Source organism: Stigmatopora argus, chromosome 19 (assembly GCF_051989625.1).
Source record: "Stigmatopora argus isolate UIUO_Sarg chromosome 19, RoL_Sarg_1.0, whole genome shotgun sequence".
NCBI classification, from domain to species: domain Eukaryota; kingdom Metazoa; phylum Chordata; class Actinopteri; order Syngnathiformes; family Syngnathidae; genus Stigmatopora; species Stigmatopora argus.
In genome coordinates this window covers 6,591,469-6,615,213 of record NC_135405.1, presented here as the reverse complement: position 1 = coordinate 6,615,213, position 23,745 = coordinate 6,591,469, and the positions used below count along the sequence as shown (strand labels likewise).

At 36.8% G+C, this 23,745-nt stretch overlaps 2 protein-coding genes across 2 annotated transcripts; one reads left to right on the top strand and one right to left on the bottom strand.

The window, feature by feature from the left end:
• The first annotated feature begins 1,226 nt into the window (after window positions 1-1,226).
• Window positions 1,227-16,226, top strand: kif3ca (kinesin family member 3Ca). The gene is made up of 8 exons (XM_077587716.1): window positions 1,227-3,102; window positions 12,748-12,849; window positions 12,921-13,043; window positions 13,154-13,272; window positions 13,944-14,060; window positions 14,153-14,261; window positions 15,522-15,667; window positions 15,997-16,226. Exons 1-8 carry the CDS (start codon window positions 1,591-1,593, stop codon window positions 16,082-16,084), a joined length of 2,316 nt encoding a protein of 771 aa, XP_077443842.1. The 5' UTR covers window positions 1,227-1,590; the 3' UTR covers window positions 16,085-16,226.
• Window positions 16,227-19,461: 3,235 nt separating this feature from the next.
• On the bottom strand, window positions 19,462-22,077 carry LOC144064425 (toll-like receptor 5). Its single transcript, XM_077586970.1, has 2 exons — window positions 21,977-22,077; window positions 19,462-21,507 (listed from the first exon to the last, which is right to left on the bottom strand). The coding sequence occupies exons 1-2, from the start codon at window positions 22,022-22,024 to the stop codon at window positions 19,615-19,617; spliced, it is 1,941 nt and encodes a 646-aa protein (XP_077443096.1). The 5' UTR covers window positions 22,025-22,077; the 3' UTR covers window positions 19,462-19,614.
• Window positions 22,078-23,745: the final 1,668 nt, after the last annotated feature.

Here is a 23,745-nt window from a genome sequence, read left to right as displayed (position 1 = left end):
CCACATCCTATGTCCGTGGATTTGAAATATTATTTATCCGTTTTAACTTTGCACGGACTAATAATGCAAGCGCAGTTAGTTTGACTCCAATATATCGTCACGAATTGGCTTTGTGTCTAACTTTACCCCTCTTCCACGTCACTCCTCCAAGAATGTGGAGCATGTTCTACAGACCAAGTACAGACTTGACAACTAAAGAGTATAGTCATCCAAAAAAGTCAATGTTATGCTGCTGTGGTGATAAAAAATAAAATAAAAAAAGCCCGTTGAAGTGGCCTTTGAGTTAATGCTACATATTTTTATTTTTAAAATGAGCTCAGCGCTTTTGATATTTTTTATAAACTTATGATGAATAATAATATTATTTGTCATCCAACATTTACACAGAGTTGGACTTGTATATAAGAAAAAGTAACAAATGTAATGTGCTTGAATTCCACAAGCAATAAAACGCAAAATGACACCTTGATCTTTCTTTGTATGAATAATAAAAAAGAGTAAAATAGTAACAGTCAATTATTTTAATTAATTAATTTTACTTAAATCTTAGCGCTATTTTCTAACATTCGCAATTAACTATTAACTATTTTTGCTTTAACAAATAATGCATAATGCAAACGTGAAATACCTCAAGGGCTTGGGGTCTTTCATTCTGTAGTGAATCAGTTTAAAATAAAAGTCGAGATGTGTAAATACATTATTATTTTTTCCAATGGTAAAAATCCCTTAAATATACCCCCGTAATTTATACCAGGAAGAAGCTATATATTCACACCACATTCTTTCTTGACATTAGCTGATTGTATGTCAACATGTGTTCTGCTTTTTTCTCGCTAGACGGCAGTGTTATGCTGTATTTTTAACTATACAGATTGGTTTAGTAATCGCAGTAATAATTTATATTCCATGTATGTCCCCATTCCGTGATGCATTTAGGAAAAAAACGTGTGTAAGAAATACTGAAAGTGTGGTCAAAACGTAATTCTGAGTTAATGTAATTTTTTTTGTTATTATGTATAACCTCAACACTTCGGCTTTTCTACTCCCATTTATTTTAACCTATGTCAATTATTCAAAATATGTCAAAAAATGTATGTCTTAGTATGATTTTTTAAAAATTCTTAAAGCGGACTTCCAATAGCGTGTTTTTTATTAAAACTACATTTCCCATCATGCTTTGCCCGACTCCGCAGTGATATGGGGCGTGGAGCTCGAATGACTGTGTGCGTGTGCGCGCGTGTGTGTACGAGAGCTGTCTCTCGGAGACCTACACTCGAGAACCGGACCGAGCATCACTGAATCGAGAACAGAAGGATGTGGATCCAATCAATGTGTAAGAAGACGATATGAACGACATTCCTGATTTTTTATCTTTGGTATCCTGGTATCCTTTTTTTGCTTCATATCTGGAGACGGAGGAGAATTGGAGCCTCGAGGCAGCGCGTGAGAGCTGATTCCATTTATGCTAATTTACCAGACATCCAGGGCAATTGAGCCATGAGCGTGGCATGTTATGATTTCCACCCAAAAAACACTATGATCTAATATTCTTGAGGAAATGATCATGAAGTCGTGCTAAATGATTTATTGATGAAAGAAAAAAAAACCTATGACACAAAGCAAGTGCCAGTAAGGGGGTATTTTTCTGTTTCAATTTGTCATTGTGTTACTGGCAACAAGAAGTCCGCGATGTCAAAGAACAAGAACAGCGAGTCAGTTAAGGTTGTTGTCCGATGCCGACCTCCCAACCGGAAAGAGGAGTCCAATGGTCCTTCTGGGGTAATCGTGCAAATGGACCTCCGATTGGGACAGGTGATCCTCAGGAATCCTCGAGCTTCCCACTGCGAACCCCAGAAAACGTTTACATTCGACGCTGTTTACGACGCCAATTCCAAACAACGAGATCTGTACGACGAAAGCGTCAGGCCTCTGATAGATTCAGTCTTAGCCGGCTTCAACGGTACAATTTTCGCTTATGGGCAGACCGGGACCGGCAAGACGTACACCATGCAAGGGATGTGGTTGGACCCCGAGAAACGGGGAGTGATACCCAACGCCTTTGACCACATCTTTATGCACATCTCCCGCTCGCAGTCCGATAAGCAGTACCTGGTAAGGGCGTCCTATCTGGAGATCTATCGTGAGGAGATCCGGGATCTCCTGGATCCCAACCACGCCAATGCCCGGGGTCTCGAGCTCAGAGAGAGTCCAGAGACCGGAGTCTACGTGCCGGACCTCACCTCTTGCGTCTGTAAGAGCATCAAAGAGATCGAGGAGGTGATGAACGTCGGCAACCAGGCGAGGGCGGTTGCGTGCACAGAAATGAATGAATATTCGTCCAGGTCCCATGCCTTATTCCTGATCACCGTTGAGTGTGGCCAACCCGGTCCAGACGGGAGAAAGCACATCCGGGTCGGTCGACTCAACCTCGTGGATCTAGCCGGCAGCGAGCGGCAGGCCAAGACGGGCGTCCAAGGAGAACGCCTTAAGGAAGCAGCTAAGATAAACCTTTCTCTGTCCGCGCTAGGCAATGTGATATCTTCACTGGCGGATGGACGCAGCGCCCATGTGCCGTACAGGGACTCAAAGCTGACCCGCCTTTTGCAGGACTCACTAGGCGGGAACGCCAAGACCGTCATGGTAGCCACTTTAGGACCTGCGCCTCAGCATTACGACGAAACCCTCACCACCCTCCGTTACGCCAACCGAGCGAAGAACATCCAAAACCGGCCACGAGTCAACGAGGACCCCAAAGACGCTCTCCTCCGAGAGTTTCAGAGCGAGATCGCTCGGCTCAGGGCTCAGCTCAACCACAGGAAGTGGAGGAGCAAGCAGAAGAAGGAGCGCCAGGAAGGCGATGGGTCGGATCAAGATGGGGGTGAAGATACTGAATGTGAGGATGGGGAGGAAGAAGTGGAAAAGGAGGCTGAGGAATACATGAAGCGAGAGGAGCAGCGTCTTGAGAGGGAGAAGGAAGCCATCAGAGGGGATCGATCACTCTTGGCTGATGAGAAGCAGAGACTTCTTGGGGAGAAAGAGAGGATGATGGGGGATCTTCGGAAGGAACAGGAAGCCACGGAGGAACTGACGGCCAAGTACAAGGTGAGCAACTGAATCTCCAGCATTGGGTGTATTGTCATCCATTATAGTAAAATGTCTATATAATAGCAAACATGGGGCATCTCAAATTATTACAATTGATGTTGAGTAGGTTCAACAGATAATAGAAATATTTTTAAATTCACATAAATGTTGACATCCCCCAGAAAAACCTTCAACTAACTCATCACACAATACAACACAATCATCTGGATTATTGTTTTCGACATAAACCACTAAAATACTATAACAAAGCCAATATGAGGGATTATGAAATGCAGGACAACACCGAGCCAACCCACTAAAAGATCCAAGTGAAGTCCCCCAGTGGTTTCCTTTAAAAAAAAAATGCCTCTTAATAACCTGTGAACAAACAGCACCCTTTTGGAAATTTCCTTAACCCATTTTACTAAACCTCCTTGTGTCCTGTGATTGGCTAGCTACCATTTTCAACACAATCATCTGGATTATTGTTTTCAACATGAACCACTAAAATCCCATTAATTGCATCTAGCTCACTTTGATCTGCACATTTAAATCATGAAACAAAAAAATATGTTACACACATGTGCAAATTAAATACATCAGTTTATAGATATATTTCTATATCTAACAAATAACCAATACATGACTCACCACCAGATCAACTCTTGGGCCTCCAAATTTTACACCCCTAATCTAATGTGTAATCTTCTTAGAACTTCTTACTTTCTTAGAATTTCTTCATAAAATGATTGAATACAGTCATGTATTCAGTATAATTTGTATTTTATATTTTTAAATTTAGCCGCCCATTGAAAAGTGGTTAGTGCGTTATCCTCACAGTTCTGGGGTCAAAGGTTCGATCCCAGGCTGGGATTTATATGCTCTTGTTCATTTGTTCATTAGTTATATTTTGAAGTTATTTCCTAATGCGCAGTAAAAAAAATCTGTAAAATGGTTATACATAATGCTGCAGTACTTAAATATCATCACAACATACTATCGCTATACTATCTATGTAAAGTTTTAGACCAACAATCATTTTTCACAGTGAGACACAAACAGTAAATACAACAACGCTTTCAGTCTTTCTTCATATAATTTAAGCCAAACTTTAACATTTGAGACGAATAAATAAATGAATGAATTTATGTAACATTTCATAGAAAAAAAAATCGATACTCTTCGTTGGTAGATGGTAGAAATGTGGGAACGGGATGGAGCAAAAATTCGATTTCTTCTCCATAACTCTCACTATTTTCGTGTCCAATTTCTACATCAGAACTCTCATATTTCTTCCCACCATGTTGTCCTTCAAAGCACTGTGAGCCTTGATACTGCTGAACCGTATCAAATCTTGTGTGATCTCGCTGCCCAGTGCAAGGTCTCATGTTTGATGCTGACTGGGCGGCTGCTGATTGGTGTCAGCTACAGGAAACAGCGAAATTCTCCATTGCCTTGCCTTGGGGGAGAAGATGATTGGGGTCAACTATTTCCTGTCGTTGCATCACTGTCCATCAAAGGATGCAGATAAAGATTTACTTGTTTATCCCAGGACACTAAAACCGAAACTTCAGGCAATATTCTATTTTTTTGTTTTCGTAGTTCGGAATTTCACCTCTATTCTCATCCATAAAAAAAAACACATTTCTTAAATGGCGATAATTGCTTTTGAAGGCAATGTCATATTCTGTATATATGCGTAGTAATCACTATACCAAATCAATGACTAAAAATACTTCTCATGACGCTGTCACTGTTTAAAAGAACTAAAATCTGTGGTGTTATGCTCATTAACATGTTCTTTATACACTTTATTAGGGGGGAAAAGGCAACATTTCTGTGATTACGTTTCGGGATGGCGATTTTAGTTATTTACTTCTTTGAGTATGGAGTTAAATTGCAAGGGCTGGGTGAATGTAGCTCAGCTTTCCATCAGTGACATCATGTTTTTCTTATTTGGACTGCAAATTGATTTAGACTTTTTTTAACATCATCCCAGCTGGTTGGAGTCCAGTAGCTCAGCCCTTTATGACTCATTTCCTGTAAGTCAGTGTAACGCTACAATAAATATGTTGCAGGCCACACCTACATAAAGCACAGTTGACCATTGTGTCATCTATCCACAAAATAGCCACCATTGAGGAGAACATTTTGATTTATTGTTGCTATTTCACGTCTTCTGTTTGTCGTAATTCTGTATTTTGGCAAACCAATACGATGAGGTTTTTTTTAATCATCTACAGTGCGTTAATTCAATACAGTTCAGTTGTATTTGTCTTAAGATTCAAAAGATTCATGTTTAATGCATTACAACTGTTAGTACTTTTCAAATATTTCGGAACAAATTAAGTACTGTACATTTTCCATTTTATTATTAGCGTTTTGAAAACGTGTTAATGCTTAATGATTGATTTGTTATTTCGACCCCTCACGGGATCAGCCAAAAGTGCACTCTAGTAGTAGTAGTTTTAATCCTTATACGTAGTTGTAAAAATAATAATAATAAAAAAAAAAAATTAAAATGTTTTTATCACATATAGCCGCACACTCCAATATGATATTGTATTGTAGAGTGAATTTACGTCCTAAATAAAAAAAACAAGCATCCACATATATATACTTTAAAGAAACAGTATTGGACTTTATGTACATATTGTTTTAGGACATTGCAGAAAGGCAAAGAAAAGGAGCAACAAAAATGACTAAAAAAATGACATTCTGGGTACTTTCAATGCACTTTTTGCAACCCCAGTAAAATGGCATCCAAGGTTATGAAAAATTATGTTAAGAACACTCGTTTTAAGGCATATGCTCGCAAATTATCAATAGGTTTAGCGGGACTGTTGTTTTAAGAAGCTGGCCAGGAAGCAGATGAGTCTATAAATAACCTTTTAAATTTAAGGTCAAATTAAAAATGCAATTAAGTGCTTCTTTGAATTGAACATAACAAATATTAGAGTAAAGTAGGTCAGAAACATGCTGTGGTTGTGTCACATTTGGTGTTTCTGCAGGGTGCTGTCAGATGGCTGAGCTGCAACATGCAGTGCAATGTCTGTTTCTGTGTGTGTTTCTGTGTGTGTGTGTTTGTGTATCTACGGATGGCAGTGTTGGTTCTGCAGGTTGACATTGACAGCCGACCGGCTAACGCATTCACAACCTCTCAGGTTGAGATCTGGTTTACAACCTCATGTTTCCTGTTTGCGCCATTTTGTGTCAAAGCTGCCCGAACAGAACTCTGTATTGTTGCAGGCCAACAGAGGTGCACTTATCACTTTAACATACATTGGAGACAATATTTAATATAATATGCAGTTTTATGTATTTATGTATGGTAGTTTATTTTTATTTGACATGTTAGGCAAAAGTGAGGAACATTGCCTAATGTAGAAGTACCAACACTTCTGCCAATAATGGGAATTAGTTCCATCAATATGTGCCTGTTTTTTTTCCACATTTGCACATCAACTACATAATTAGAAATTCAAAAAGCTCCAAACCACTGTTCATTTTGTGTGGCCCTGCGATACCCAGTAATATTTCTTCTTTGTTGAAAGCACTCCAAAACAGAATTTTTTATTATTATTTAATTAAATTTTCAGCTGATGGCTCTCATTTAAAACACGCTTATTAAATCATCTTTACACATGGATGTTTGATCAAGTATTTATTTTAGCTCTTGTTGACCCAATGAATTATCTAGAACATATTTTCCTGTATCAATATGAACTAAATCATTAACAATTTTTTAGGTCAAGTGACCAAAGTACCATATTTTCACTACTATAGGGCGCACTTAAAAGTCTTAAATTTTCTCCAAAATGGACAGGGCGCCTTAGAATGCAAGCGCCTTATATATGGAAAAAAACTTAAAATGCGTCATTCATTGGGGGTGCGCCTTATAATGCAGTGCGCCTTATAGTCGTGAAAATACGGTAAGTCTCTTCTGAAAGATGTAGAGAAATAAGGCAAGTTGGTAAAAGTACTGTTGATCAGTTACTCACAAAAAGATTACATATATTGTTTTTACCTTCTTAATAGTGATAACACAAGAATACAAGCACACTGTTGCTCAAAATTGACAGACAAACTGTCAAATAGTAAAATAAGGATTTTTTCCCACATTTCTAAAACAACATACGTACAGTATTAATGTTTGACCCGTTTGCCTTCTGCTCAGTGCCCATTTCTTTCACTGGGAAATATTCCGTCCTCGTATTTCAGTGAACATGATACGTTAGATAGAAAATGGATCTGGATGGAAGGAATCTATCAGGTGTGAGGGCATTAAGCCTCCCCTGGAATTGCCTGAGGACTATTCTTAGAGTCACTTTTCCAGGTCGAAACAGTGAGATCATCCTTTGTCCTATACTCATTCTAACATTTCTTATTCCTTTGTCATGATGGCTTCAGGATTTTTAGCAAGATCCATTCCATTTGTTGACATCCTCAGCCCTACAGTTGCTATGAAGAGTTGCCTTATCTTAAACATGGAATAAAAATCCAATCCCTGTATACCAAGGGTGTCAGACTCGGGTTGGTTGGCGGGCCGCTTTAACGTCAACTTGATTTCACGTGGGCCGGACCATTTTAGATATAATATTTAGATTTTTCTTTTAATAAATGGATTAAAAGAACTGGATTAAAAGCCCAGAATATTCAGTTTTTTAATAGATCTAAAACTATTTTTATTTTAGTTTTTTTTTATATATTTTTAGATTTTACAAAATTATTTTTGAACTAAAAACACAGAAAAAAAAGATTAGAAAATTACAATTATTGATTTAAAAGGGGGAAAATCAGGAAATTTAATATACATCTATCCTCTTCATTTTAATTTGATTCTAAAACAGAAAGTCGGCACTCATGATTTACTTTCCCGGGCCACACAAAATGATGCGACGGGCCAGATTTGGCCCCCGGGCCGCCACTTTGACACATGTGCTGTATACAGTAGCGGCTCCACTGTGATTAAAATTGTGTACAAATGAAGGAAATAGCTATTTCTTGTAAAGTCAGTCATTTACCGTCTCCTAATTACTGCACTTTAAATTATGAGGAGCAGAATTGTTAACCAGCAAAGATCATTTTTGAGGCTCCACTTATGTGAAGTTTAGCCAACAATAAAATACACCCTTTCGCCCCACTGGTCCTCAACTCAATACAATATGTACATTCTTTTATATTGACCGCTTCCTGTTTTGCTTTTTTCCTTCTTCCGGCTTCCATGGTGCGTCTGCGTGCTTGTGTGTGTGGAAGCTGATGATGAAAACATCTCATTACTGCTCTCTTTCAGCAGTGAAGACCTCGCTGAAATATTAATGTGGTGCATGTCTCTGTATGTACCACAATATGAATTTGGGAGTGCTGTGGAGCAAGTGGTGAATCGGTCGGTGGTGCTGCTAATGTAAAGGGAGAAAAGGGTTTTACATACTTTAGGAAAAATATTAACATGTGCTCATGTACAATCAAGTTTACATAAAAGCACAAAAAATATAAATGTAATTGCTTATGAACATTTTCTGAGTATATATATATATATAGGATTAAAAAAAACAAATACAATATTAAATAGAATAATACTGAACATAAAAACGCTGTCCCTATATCACGGTAATTCACTTATTACCCGCAATAAACGAGGCATTACTGTATTTTCAACTACATCTACTCAACTCAGTCTTTTGCCAGATAAATATTGATTAAAAAATAAATAAATAAATTAAAAAAATATATATATATATATTATATGTATAACTATATATATATATATATATATATATATATATATATATATATACACATACGTATATATATACACATACATGTATATATATATATATGTTTCTATATAGATTATTTTAAAATAAAATACAATATTAAATAGAATAACATTGAACATAAAAACGTTGTCCCTATATCACGGTAATTCACTAATTACCCACAATAAACGAGGCATTACTATATTTTCAACTACATCTACCCAACTCAGTCTCTTGCCAGATATTTTTGCAATTTACGGCTAAAACATGACTAAAAATGCTTAATCTCTCAATATAGTTTGAGTAGGAATAACCATTTATGCTGCTGATGAATTATCTTGAACAAAAAAAAATCTTAAGATAGTTACGTATTTAATACGAGCCCTGACCTTAAGGCTACATGTATCGCATTGTCCTCGCTAACAATAACCAGCCTATCAGGAGAAAGAAACCAGCCCGAGAGAGAAACCCCCTAACTTGAATCAGCCCTTTAATGGAGCACAATGAATATGACTGAATACAAAGGGCACACATACGCACACACGTCTTTTTTTATAGCTTTTGACATGATATAGATGTACAGCACTTTTAATTCAGTTCTTAATACATCCTTGCAAAGTCTGCAGCCTGATTTATGTGCTACTATAAAAGTTCTGATTGAAGCGTTAACCTTCAAACAGCCCATTTAAAGTAGGTCCTTCTGACACACGTGTCCCCCTGTTGGTTTTAAAATATTGTTTGTCCTCAGAGAGATGCAAACGCGCGTGCACACATACACACAGAGAACACAAAAGCACCCCCCTGAACAAAGAAGCTTTCTGTAAAAGCTTTGCTGCTTTCTCTCTGAAGGACCCCACTGTACCCATTACACAAGTGAGTGTGTGTTTTTTTGTTTTCTCATGTAATTAAGTGGACAGTAGCATAGTATGGTATGTGCAATTCAAAGAATGTATAGGTTGCTTGTAATTTAAACACACATTTTATTGTCTCTGAGACTAGACTTCCCGTCATTAGGGTCCCTTTTCATTTTTGTCCAAACCTTTGTCTAATTTCTGTTCACACTGTAATGCAGGTGTGGGTTATTTAAATACAAAGCAGAGCTGCCAACCTCCGTTGACCCCATTTCAGGAGGACCCCTGTCCCATGCGATTCATGCAAAATCCATATAAAATGTAAAAAAAAAAATAAGCGAAGGACAATTTAAATCAAACTTTTATTATCATATTTTTACATTAATTGTAATATTTTTTGCAAACTAGTGAAAAAGTACAAAATAATGAAAATACGTTTATCTTTGTGTTTGGGTCCTTCTATGTGCATTTTACAGTCAGTAATTCCAACATGTGTCACGCTGAAGTCGCAATTGCATGTTCTGCAATGCGTAAATGTCTGTCCTTTTGGAGACGGCTTCAACATAGGATATTTCGTCGAATACGAAATAATAAACTTCTGCGAGTGTCTGGGTTTCTCATTAGAAGTTTCATCCAAATTGCCATCCAAGACTTACCAGTGCTGTGTACTCCTACTTCCTTTAGAACAGGGGTGTCAGATTCGAGTTGGTTCGCGGGCCGCTTTAACATCAACTTGATTTCACGTGGGCCGGACCATTTTAGATATAATATTTAGATTTTTTTTAAATAAATGGATTAAAAGAACTGGATTAAAAACCCTGAATATTCAGTTTTTATAGATCTAAAACAGTGTTTATTTTAGCTTTTTTTAAAATATATTTTTAGATTTTACAAAAGGATTTTTGAACTAAAAACACAGAAAAAAATGATTACAAAATTACAATTATTGATTTAAAAGGGGGAAAATCAGGAAATGTAATATACATCTATACTCTTCATTTTAATTTGATCCTAAAACAGAAAGTTGCCACCCATGATTTTCTTTCTAGGGCCACACAAAATGATGCGGCGGGCCAGATTTGGCCCCCGGGCCGCCACTTTGACACATGTGGTATAGAGGTTCATTCACCTGTGACTGGCTGACCAACCAGTTTATATAGTGTAGTCCAGCCTTCACCTGAAGTCAGCTGCCATAGGCTCCGGCACCCTGTGACCGTGACCAGGATAAGCAAATGAAAATGAATAAAAGATCTATCTGTATGTGTGTTGTTTGTATGTAGAACCAAACATTATGCGGACAGAATAACGAGTAAAACCTGATTAAATGTTGCTGTAATGAAGCATTTGTTGTCACCATGGTTCTTGAAGAAGAGGTTCAGTTGGTGTTTTTGTAGAATTGTGGTTTGTGTATGGGTGTATGTGGTTTATACGTGTAAGAAGGTGCACTGAAAATTGACGTTAAGTATCAGTTATGATCTGACTAAGCAAGAAACAAATGTTTGCAATGTGTTCATAAAGTGGGTTTTAATCATTTTCAATGTGATGGAAGTATTAAATCTTACGTATTTAAGATACACCCCAAACATGACGTTTTTAGTGAAATGTGGACATTATGTTAAGCAAATGAGGAATGATACTCTGTCTTGATGAGTTATTGACTTTACAGTCTGCATATCAGTTGTGATGCAAGATTAATTAGGTTTTTATTGATGTGCCCAGTCGACGTTTATAATTCATCACGCTGGAGAACAGCTCAGCTTGATGTAGCTTAGTGTCATCATGGGGATGTTCAGGATTTAGCCTCTGCAGCACTGCAGTGGCCTGCATCAGCCTGACAAACATGGAGCAAGGATGCAGTATTTATGAGTAACTACAGTGTTGTAGTACTTACGGGCAAAGTCAAGGTTAAAAAAATAAATTAAATAAAAAAATCCACCCCTTCAAACATCTATTCAGTATATCTTCCGACTTTATGTGCTAGATAAAGGGTGTCAGACTCGGGTTAGTTCGCGGGCCGCGTTAACGTGAACTCGATTTCACGTGGGCCGGACCATTTTAAATATAATATTTTTTTAAATAAATGGATTAAAAGCCCTGAATATTAAGTTTTTTATAGATCTAAAACAATGTTTATTTGAGCTTTTTTAATATATTGTTTTTAGATTTTACAAAATAATTTTTGAACTAAAAACACAGAAAAAATGGATTAAAAATTACAATTATTGATTTAAAAGGTGGAAAATCAGGAAATTTAATATACATCTTGATGGAATAATCATTATTATAAATGTGTTTGCAATGAATATAAAGCCTTATAATATACATGCTTACTATATTAATCAATATATTTGCTCATCCTAAATGTGTAACTATATATATGTGTTGATCGCTTTCAACGAAGACAAACGCTTACGCCAAGGTCGCTCTCCAGGACAGCTGGGATCAGCGAGAGATACAAGTACACAGAGACATAAAACAATACACTGAGTTCTTGCTCCGAGGACTGAGTACTGGATACACCTCAACCGTGTTTTTATAACCTTCATGCAGAGACAGTTGTTTTTGCGTATGCAATTGTTTAAATCAGATTGCCTTTGAATGTTTTGGTTATGTGCCGCTAAATGGAACGAAGAGTATTCCGCTCGTCAGAATGCACTGGGGACTAAGACGGCGTCACATGGCATTTTCCTTGCAAGTTGTAAGCAGAGTTTGTTGAAAGATGTTTTTCCTTTTTTAATTAAATATTACTAATAATGATTTAAAAGGTTTGAATCATTATTCCAACACATCTATACTCTTCATTTTAAACAGAAAAGTCTAAAACAGAAAGTCAGCACTCATGATTTACTTTCCCGGGCCACACAAAATGATGCGGCGGGCCAGATTTGGCCCCCGGGCCGCCACTTTGACACATGTGTACTAAATAATATAGAGTCCTATTAGTATTAACGGCTCGAGAGTTAGTCTTATTTTCCAGGGTCATTACGCGGATTTTAAAGCTGCATTTTATGTACTCTAAGTATTAATTTCAGGCTCGTATTTCACTATTCCAGGCAATGGAGAGCAAGCTGCTGGTTGGTGGGAAGAACATAACAGATCACACCAATGAGCAGCAGAAGATGCTGGAGTTGAAAAGACAGGAAATTGCAGAGCAGGTTTGTGTCATTGAAGAAACATATTGCATGACAGCATGTTGGTATGAATGTCTTTCTATAAATGATTCCAGACATGCAATGAGAGGGAAATCCAGCAGCAGATGTTGATCCAAGATGATGAGACGCTGGAGCTGAGGGAGACTTTTACTTCTCTGCAGCAAGAAGTCGAGGCCAAGACCAAGAAACTCAAGAAGGTAAGCTTTGCAAAAATGTTCGTGACACTTTGTAGACAGATATTACAGGTTCTAATGAAAAAAAATGTATTCCCCAATGCATTTTCCTGTGCCTGTTTGTCTCCGATTAGTTGTACGCCAAGCTTCAGTGCATCAAGGCGGAGATCCAGGACGTAAATGACGAGCACGTCAGGAGTCGTCAGGAGCTGGAGCAAACGCAGAATGAGCTCACCAGAGAGCTCAAGTTCAAGTAAGTAAATCGCGTGTGATGAATGAAGAAATTTAATGTCGAATACGGTAATGTATGCTTTTAGTTCTAAAATACAGCAACTAGTGTTAAAACATTAGATTAGATAACTTTATTCATCCCGTATTCGGGAAATTTCATTGTCACAGTAGCAAGAGGGTAAGAATACAGAAAGTAAAAGACATTTTAGACATAAATAAATAGGTAATAATTAAGTAAATAAATAAAAAATAAATATGTACATATATAAATATATTAAAAAAATAAAATAAAGGAAAAATATAAAAAATAAATAAATGGATGAATAAATAAATAAGCGTGTTGCTGGAATATATATATATATATATGTATATGTATATGTATATGTATATATATATATATATATATATATATATATATATATATAAATAAATAAATAAAATAAAGAAAAAATATAAAAAATAAATAAATGGATGAATAAATAAATAAGCGTGTTGCTGGAATATATATACGTATATACATACATATATATACATACATATATAAATATACATATACATACATATATATAAATATACATACACATAGATGGACATGTATACATACGGTTGGTCTTAACATTCATTTTTGTTAAAGAGCCTGATAGACATGAACATAAATAAGAGAAAATTCATATGATTATTATTCTTCTGTAGGTACTTAATCATCGAGAACTTCATTCCTCCAGAGGAGAAGAATAAGATCATGAGCAGGATGACTTTTGACCCTGAAGAGGATCAGTGGAAGTTCCAGCCTCTCGTTCCCAGTGAGAGGTCAGTTTGGAATGGATAGTTTGACATTCCAGAATGTGAATTGGGACCATTGATGTCTGATTGATGTCTTCTTTCCTTCCTCTTCTCTTCAGTAAACCCTTACAGATGAAGAAAAGGCCATTATCTGCTGTGGGATATAAACGACCAATCAGTCAATACGCAAGAGTTGCCATAACAATGGGGGCTAATAACAGATTTAGGGTAAGGGATTGCTGCCCATAAAGTGACGTTATCTTTTTTCCCTGTCCTCTCATGGAGTAACTCATAATGTTAAAGGCTGTGGTATGTGCAGTTTAAAAAGCTAATCCACCAAGGATTTACAATGCCTGCTTCTCATGAAGCTATTAAGATGTTTTCTTCTGATTTGGCATTAGTATGCGTTATAACAGGGTTAAAAAAAAAGACTAATTCTCAATGTGAATGAGGCTTAAAATGCTTAAAAGTGTTTTTTTTTAAATATATACAACAACAACAACAACAATGTCATTCAAATATAATAATTGGTGACATAAAAACACTCGTAAATATTACAACTTTCATGTTAATGTAAACCAAGACAAAAGTATAGAAAATTAAATATGGTTCACTATGTATATCAGTCATTTAATATTGTAATAAATGTTTCTGTCATAAATGCACTATGCTAAGAGCAAGTCAAAAATACATACATTTAACATTTTTGCAGAAAGTTGGCCAAATAATACTAAATCAGTAATTGTTATATACTATAATATAGTAACATTTATTCATTCACTCATTTTCTAAGCACCTGAATTGGTTGACAGCCAATCATATTAGTATTGTAACAGAAATTTTAAATAGGATACAAATGACATGCAAGTGCATTTTCCTTTCAAATTAAATAAAAATGAACTGGAGTTGTTCATTGCTTAATTCACGTACCAACATATTATAAGTCACAGGTGTCAAAGTGGCGGCCCGGGGGCCAAATCTGGCCCGCTGCATCCTTTTGTGTGGCCCGGGAAAGTGAATCATGAGTGCCGACTCTCAAATTAAAATGATAGATATAGATGTATATTATATTTCCTGATTTTCCCCCTTTAAAATCAATAATTGTAATTTTTTCATCAATTTTTCCTGTGTTTTTAGTTCAAAAATCATTTTGTAAAATCTAAAAATATATAAAAAAAGCTAAAATAAACATTGTTTTAGATCTATAAAAACCTGAATATTCAGGGCTTTTAATCCAGTTCTTTTAATCCATTTATTAAAAAGAAATCTAAATATCATATCTAAAGTGAAATCAAGTTGACGTTAAAGCGGCCCGCGAACCAACCCGAGTCTGACACCCTTGCTATAAGTATTACTTATAACACTTTGAGTATATCTGGAATTTACAAATTTTAAAAAAATGTACTTAACATATTGCGTTAACGCATGTCACGTTATTTAATCATTTTAATATGCAGTTAAATAAAGATTTCACGTTTGTGTGTTAAGGCTGAGAACATCATGTTTCTGGAGTTGGACATGACCCCCCCAAACACTGCCTCATTGGGTCGTTTAAGGTATATAGAGCTAAACCAAAGCTCTTCTGTGGACAACTCTCCCACCACCGACAGAGGCGTTCACAAGTCTCCCTCGTGGTAAGACGAATAATCAAGTGCAAAATTATAATTTAATATGTACGTCATCTTGCTCAGATGGCGAAACACCCAACATTCAATCGGTAACATCTGCTATTATTATATGAAAGAATAATTTGCATTTAAGTTCATATCATGACTTAGCCCTTTTTTCCTGCTGTCTTTATCTGATAAGTGTCAATGGCTTTTGTGTAATATATCAAAATGGGGTTATTAAAGATTAGCCACCCCCACTACGCTCTCGGTTAGCCAGTAATTGTGTAATTCTTGAATAATCTTGTTAACCTGAGATTTAATTTTTGAAATAAATCATACCTTTTTTTTTGCAGGTGTCAAAGCCAAAAGTCTCTCTCATCCTCGTCTTCTAATGTTTCCCTTTCGGCTTGTTCTCCAGCTGTGCCTGCGTCGGCACAGTGAAACACTAAAGCTTTAGCAATGTGTGTTTATATTCTTATTTATTGTGCTGGAAAATTTGGTGCTGCAACGCCTCTTTACAAGACAAAACAAATTGTTGGCGGAAAAGGACCTTAAAAAAGCTCATTAAAAGGAACAAACTAAACTTTTTTTTGCATGGGAGAAAATATTTGAAATGTTTGTGAGGCTGTGTGTGTGGATGTCTCACCAAAGTGGCTTTTATCCTGTGTATTATACCATTGTACATATTTAATATATACGGTAAATGTGTCTTCAGTGGTTAAATGAAATGTCATTACATTCCCCTAAAAAATATTTCACAGTAGAAAATCTTTACGGGTGTCGTGGTTTATTTAAGGCAGTCACGTGTAATTCTAAAGGAGCCTAAAATCACATTTAAAATAGTTCTGGAAGCTTTTATGTGACCAAAATTTTAATTCAAAATATTCATTCAGGATCATGTCATTGAAAACAAGTAGAGCTATAAATATGAAATAAGTGTGTTTCAAAGCATTTGTCCTTTTGTTTTGTTCTCTTAATGTAACTGATGCAAAATTATGTGTTACTGGGCTACAAAGAGGATGTTGAGGTAGTTTGCAGTCTGGAAAAATAGAAACAATAGTATTATATTACTCTCTCAGACACCAAAGTCAGTGTAATACTGGCAGGAATTAAAAAAAACATTCAGGGATTCTTATTCATATACAAATAATGGGGAAAATGAATATCTGGCTACTAATTTTTTTAGTAATTCTCAATATTAATGCGTGACCGGACGTTTGGTCGCCCGGACGTTTGGTCCCCCGGACGTTTGGTCGCCCGGGTGAATATAATTTTGAGAGCTGGTTTCAACAGTAGATATTTAGATATTAAACTCTCTCTCTCATGAATATAATTTTGAGAGCTGGTTTCAACAGTAAACTCTCTGTCATGTTGTCATACGTCTGGCGACCAAATGTCCGGTGACCAAACGTCCGGGCGACCAAACGTCCGGCGACCAAACGTCCGGCGACCAAACGTCTGGCAACCAAACGTCCGGGCGACCAAACGTCCGGCGACCAAACGTCCGGGCGACCAAACGTCCGGGCGACCAAACGTCCGGCGACCAAACGTCCGGGCGACCAAACGTCCGGGCGACCAAACGTCCGGCCGACCAAACGTCCGAGTACCCATTAATGCCTCAAGAATGGACAAGAGAACGTAATTAAAATGTTATTATATTGTTCGGTATAGGAATTATTGTACTTTCTCGGGCTGAAATATTTCATTTCCAATTGTGGGTCCCTAATAACATTCCCAGAAAGTCTAGAAGACACCACGGATAAAAATCCCCTTTTAAATACGGTGAAATGCCGTTTCTAACTGTTTCAGCTATTTGCAGATGTGTGTGGTAATCACATTGGGGGCATTTAATTGACCCACTTTTGTTCCACTAGGAAATGCTTAGAGGCTTCACCCAAATGTCCACATTTGTGTCACTCAATGAAGGTTACATGCAATTCACCTTTAATAATAGATGCATAGGAATAAGTAATGTTGCTATAAATTAATTGTGAGCAATGCAAGCAGATTTATCACACAATTAAATGAATGACAGTTGATTTTTAATTATCAGAGGTTTTATTGTGCAAGTAAATCTATAGGTCACGGTAGATTTTCATTGTCTTCAACATTGTTCTTTCTGATATTCATTTTTTTCCAATTCATGCTACAGCCAGTAAAGAAAAAATATTTACATTATAGCGCTGAGTGTAACGGCAGGGTGAATGTGATTTTTTTTGAATTTTTTTTATACAAAAAGATTGTTGATAAATGTCTTTGTACATTGTTTCTGTACAAATGTTGTTATGCGTGTCAATTAAGTCACTGTTTTGTGTCGGCCTCGTCAAATATTGTACAACTGGGTTGGAGGGTTGTGGGGCTGTGGGGGAGGAAGGAAGTGAAATGCCGATGGAAAAAAAGAGGTGGGGGGAGGGAGGGATGGAAGCAGTGAGCCAAAGACAATCAGGAAGTGAGGAGAGACTGTGGAGGAGGTGGAAAACGGAGCCAGTCTCCATGGCAACCAGCCTGTTGAGGAATGGCTCATGGAGTAGGGGGAGTGGTATCATATTATAATGGTTGTAAAATAGCAAAAGCCAGTATTGCTGAGCTCATCTGTCGGGTTAAAAATCAAAATAAAAACACTAACGCAAGAATTCTCAAGTTGTATTTATGTTACTATTCAATTAAAAGTGTGTGTTGATGATAGTGTGTTTGTTGTAATTTGATATATTGGGCCTGAGGTTTAATGAAGGGATGGAAGATCCTTCAAATTTTTAAATAAAGGATTATAGTATATTAGAGACAATATTGTGTTTTTGGGATTCAAGACTATGGAATATTAAAGATTAAGTGAAGATGCATATATATAAAATACATATATGTCTGTACACAAGAGGTAATTTGATTTCCATTTTGCAATGAGTCTAATTGACAAATGAGAGGCCTCCACCTTACCCACCTGCTTTGCAATTAAATATTTTATGACCAGCATTCTGCTTATTAGGACAGCATGAGTGTATATTTACAGAACATTTAGTTCACTAGTTAACCAATGTTTTAAACTCATACATGTTCATCTTCTGAAAAAACAAAAAAAAACATGATTGATGAAATGTTCTACATACCATATCCATAACAAAAACATTCATTGGACTTTTGTGACTCTAAAATGTATAAACATTTAAAATTCATAAACATTTAGAGTCTAAATGTTTACACTATTCATACCTTTAATATAATATAAAAACAAACTAGTTGGTAGAAGGTTGGCACCCTCAAGGTTCATAGTTATTAGCTCTTTGCTGCTCTCTGGTGTACAAATACAATAAAGTTGCAGCCTCCACTTTCCCATTCTTAGATGCAAGAAAATATTATATAATTTTGTACAATTGTAAATTTGACTAAAGTGATGCAGAGGGGAAAACAAGGTTGATACTCAAAGGGCATTCTGGGGTTGAACTTTCGCAAAAGTACTTCATTAATCTTTCATTCATTGATTTTACGTATTGCTCATCCTCACAAGGGTCGCGGGGGGTGCTGAAGCCTATCCTAGTCAAGCATCAGGCAGGGGACACCCTTAATTGGGGGCCAGCCAATCGCAGGGCACAAGGAAATGGGACACGACCATACCTATGGGCAATTTAGAGTGTTTAATCAGCCAATCAAGGGTGTTCTTGGGATGTGGGAGAAAACTGGAGTACCCGGAGAAAACCCACATAAACCCGGGAGAACATGCAAGATCCAGACCTGGGATTGAACCCTCGATTTCAGAACCGTGATGCCGATAAATCCCATAAATCTAGTTATACAAAATATAAAGCTAATAAATGCGAATCTAGTGGGGAGTAAAAACTTTATTAGGTACATTTGCAATTCAATACAGGAGTGAAAATATAAAAATGTCATTTATTAGTCACTTTTGAGGTAAAATGTTGGTAAATGTGTAAGAATTTATTTATTCAATGTTCTTAAGTATTGGATTATAATCCATTTTAAGTGCTTCCATTTCCAAGAAGTTGAATGGAGTAATTGCCCAGAGGAATTTTATAAAGAGAAAAAGGAAATTCGCATCTAAATTCCTCAGCAGGACTGGAAAATGTAACATTTGTGTCTTGAATCCACATCAAAAAGATTTTCAAGTCTGAGTTACAGTGGAATCGGTTATTCATGAAATTAAGAACGTTAAGCGTGCGAAAGGGTGCCGGGTCAGGAGACGCGATGAAGTTGTTAGCGAGGTTAAGTATTTTGAGGTTTTGGGGAAAGGTATCATTTTGGAGGTACGTTAGCGTGTTGGATGAGAGGTCCATCTCGAGAAGTGACGTTAGACCTTTAAAAATGCCTTTAGGGAGGGAATTTAAGTTGTTAGAATTTAAACTCAGAGTGACCAAATGATGGAGCCCTTGAAATATGTCCAGGCATTTGCCTTGAGACCAAATGGACTGCAGGTTGCTGCTATGAAAATCTAACACTTTAATACCACTCTGCTTCTTTTTAGAAGAGTTTTCATTCAATGTGCACCATCTGATGGGGTTTCCTCCAAAGAAAAGATACTGGAGTTTCTCTAGTTGAGTTATGAAAGTGTGAGCAGCATGAAGGTTTTCTATTCTGTTGTTTTGAATGTTTAAATACGTCACATTCGGTGCAAATTCCGTGATACGTTCCACTGAAGAGAAGGTCAATTTATTGTCGTACAAATTGAGATAAGTTAATTTAAACGCGGCACTGGGGAATCCGAACTTCCTAAGAGAATTTCCTTTCAAATTTAATACTTCTAGACTGAAAAGTCCACTAAATGCCATATAGCCCAAAATCCCAATGTGATTATAAGAAAGGTCCAACACTTGTAAGTTCTTTAATGGAGTGAAACTGTGAGTATGAATCTCTCCAAGCAAATTATTGGATAGATTGAGTTTTGTTAAATTTTCCTGACCGGCAAAGGCCCCATTGTGAATTTGGTTGATCTGGTTTTGAGAGAGGTCGAGGTCTTTAGCTTCTGTTAGTGGATCAAACGCTCCCTGATGTAATGCAAATAACATGTTTTTAGATAGATCTAATGTTCTGATTGAGCTGGTCCTGAGACCCTCAAATGTGCTTCTGTTCACATCCTGGAAATTGTTAAACGAAAAGCCTTTACCGATGTGTCCTGATAGTTTGAGATGCGAGATCTTAGTACCTGCTATAGCTTTAAAAAATAGCGTTAATTTTTCTATGCTAAGCCCATTATTAGACAAGTCAAGGGTTCCAAAAGATATCCCACGGAACGGGTTTCCATGAGCATTCTGATCCAAATGTTGATCATACATTGCCTGAAGGTTGTTAGAATCTAAATTCAAAAATTCAATTCGCTTACCCTGCAAGGCAGAAAGATCAGGGTCACCTATTTTGTTGATTCTATTCAGTTTTAGATTCAAATCCTTCAGATGAGTCAGATTGGAAAAGAATACGGAAAGCCGGAGTGTCTTTATCTGGTTACCAAATAGGTTAAGAGTTTTTAACAAAGAAAGAGGCTTCAGATAGTCATCCTTTAGAATGGAGTCCTGAAGATCACAGTGATCTAGTTGGAGATTTTCCAGATTGGACAATCCAAAAAAAGCCTGTGGTTCCAGAGTAAGCCTCGTATTGAAGCCCAGTACCAACTTCTTGAGGTGTCTTTGTCTGCGGAATGCATAGTTTCGGATCACTAAAGATGAATACTGATGACCCAAATCCAGTTCTTGCAGCATTTCCAGGCCAGATAAAGAGGTGGGGTTAATCTCACTGATTCGGTTCGACTCCAAGTACAGGTGGGTGATGTTGGGGGGCAATGAGGGAATCCGGTACAGTTTCCGAAAGGAGCAATCAGCTACAGAACCAAATAGGGAGCAAGATGAGAGACAGTCTGGCACCTGTGAATGGTTTTTGGTCATTTGTTTATAAAAGGCAAACATTGGCAAATGGATGATCAAATAACTTTACACATTAATAACACAATTATCCATATTTTGAAAAATCCTTGTCCTCATTCGGCTCTCAATTCAATGATAGTCAATGATTTACTGACAGCATCAAATATTACTCTTTAATAATGTTGCACTTTTCTTATGACAGTTAAAAAAATCCTTACTAGAAATTGAATCGCATTCAAGAAATATGAGCAAATCGAGTTCTTGTTTCGTCTAATCTTCAAACTTTTGATTGAAACTAGAATCACGTTTTTTTAAAGAAAAATTGTCATATCCTCATGCCATTAGATTAATAGATAAATAAGGCTAATTTTCATAACAAGCTAAAACTACATAGAATGCATTTTTGCTCCTTTTTGACAAAGATTCGGGTGCAATCATATTTCCTTTAATTAGTATGCATATTTTTTACCTGGAAGATTAATATGAGGACCACCAAAAAGGTAAAGATCTTCACCATGTTGCTTTTCAAATGAAAACTAGCTCCAATCTCAGTAGCTGCGTATCTGCAAATTGAATATCAGAGCCGTGCTTTTATCTCATTGGTGGACATTGGATTGACCCACAAATGTAAACATTACACTGAACTGGACTGTCCATTTCATTTAACTCCAGGATTGCAAAAGAAGGGAAAATCATGGATTATTGATCTACTTTTCCGTTGTTTCCAAAATGCTTTCTGTCCCATATTGCAATTCTTATATAAACTGGTTTAGAAAATTGATTCATCCGTCAATTAAAACTCTCCAGTTGCCATATTTGTGTTGCACCCAAAATGAAGATATTTCAAGCAACTTTACATTTTATGCTATGAATGCTCCAAAATCATTGCAAAGTGAGTTTCTGGTCAGTTTGTGTACCGTTTGATCACACATTGCTGGTGAATTTCACAACAATGGGACATTGGCAGATAGTCAAAATGGCACTTGCAGGGTCCAGTAAGCCCCCAAGTCCCACAGCAACAAGGCTCAAGAGCACCCCCCAATGAAGAACTTGTGTCTGTAACCCGAGTACTGCTTCCATTGCAGAGGTCAAGTATCCTTAAATTCTCTAAATCAGGGGTGTCAGACTCCGGTTGGTTCTCAGGCCGCGTTAACTTCAACTCGATTTCATGTGGGCCGGACTATTTTAGATATAATATTTATATTATATTTTTTATAAATGGGTTAAAAGAACTGGATTAAAAGCCCTGAATATTCTGTTTTTTTATAGATCTAAAACAATGTTTATTTGAGCTTTTTTAAATATATTTTTAGATTTTACAAAATGATTTTTGAACTAAAAACACAGAAAAAAATGATTAAAAATTACAATTATTGTTTTAAAAGGGGGAAAATCAGGAAATTTAATATACATCTGTACTCTTCATTTTAATTTGATCCTAAAACAGAAAGTCGGCACTCATGATTTACTTTACCGGGCCACACAAAATGATGCGGCCGGACAGATTTGGCCCCCGGGCCGCCACTTTGACACATGTGCTCTAAATACTCTATTTAGCCACTCAATTTCAATTCTCAGATAAGTATCATGTACAGTAATATCTTATGCATAATATTCATTCATTCATTTTCTGAACTATACTTATCCTCACAAGGTTCACGAGTGGTGCTGGAGCATATCCCCACCAACTACTACAGGCACCAGGCAGGGACACTCTGAATCGGTGGCCAGCCAATCGCAGGGCGCATAACAATACAGATTTATTAAAAAATAATATCTTACTGCTTTAAATATCAGGAAGCTACCAGAGTTGAAAACAAGGTAAAACAAGCGAGGTCAAATGCTTAAAAGTGTTTTGAGAAGCCAAAACAGTTCAAAGCTGAACTGATATTCTTTTGAAGCATCTCAAATATTGATGTTAAAGAATAACTTATGGTGTTTGTGTTTATCCATCTTAAAACTGAATAAAACATGTTAAGAATACTTTGCGAACAATCAGATAGCAGAATGTGTGTCGAGTTCCTGAAGTCAGTGGGGGTAGGCTACAGCACCCCCTGGGACCCTTGTGAGGATAAAGTAGTGCGGAAAATGAATGATTGAACAATCATATGAAGGTCAATGTCTTGACCTATTCACTTTGTATTATTAGATTGGAGACTATTTTCCGTTGTGACATTTTAGTCTCTGCGATTGACTGATGACTAATTCAGGGTATGTCTGAAGTCAGCTGGGATAGGC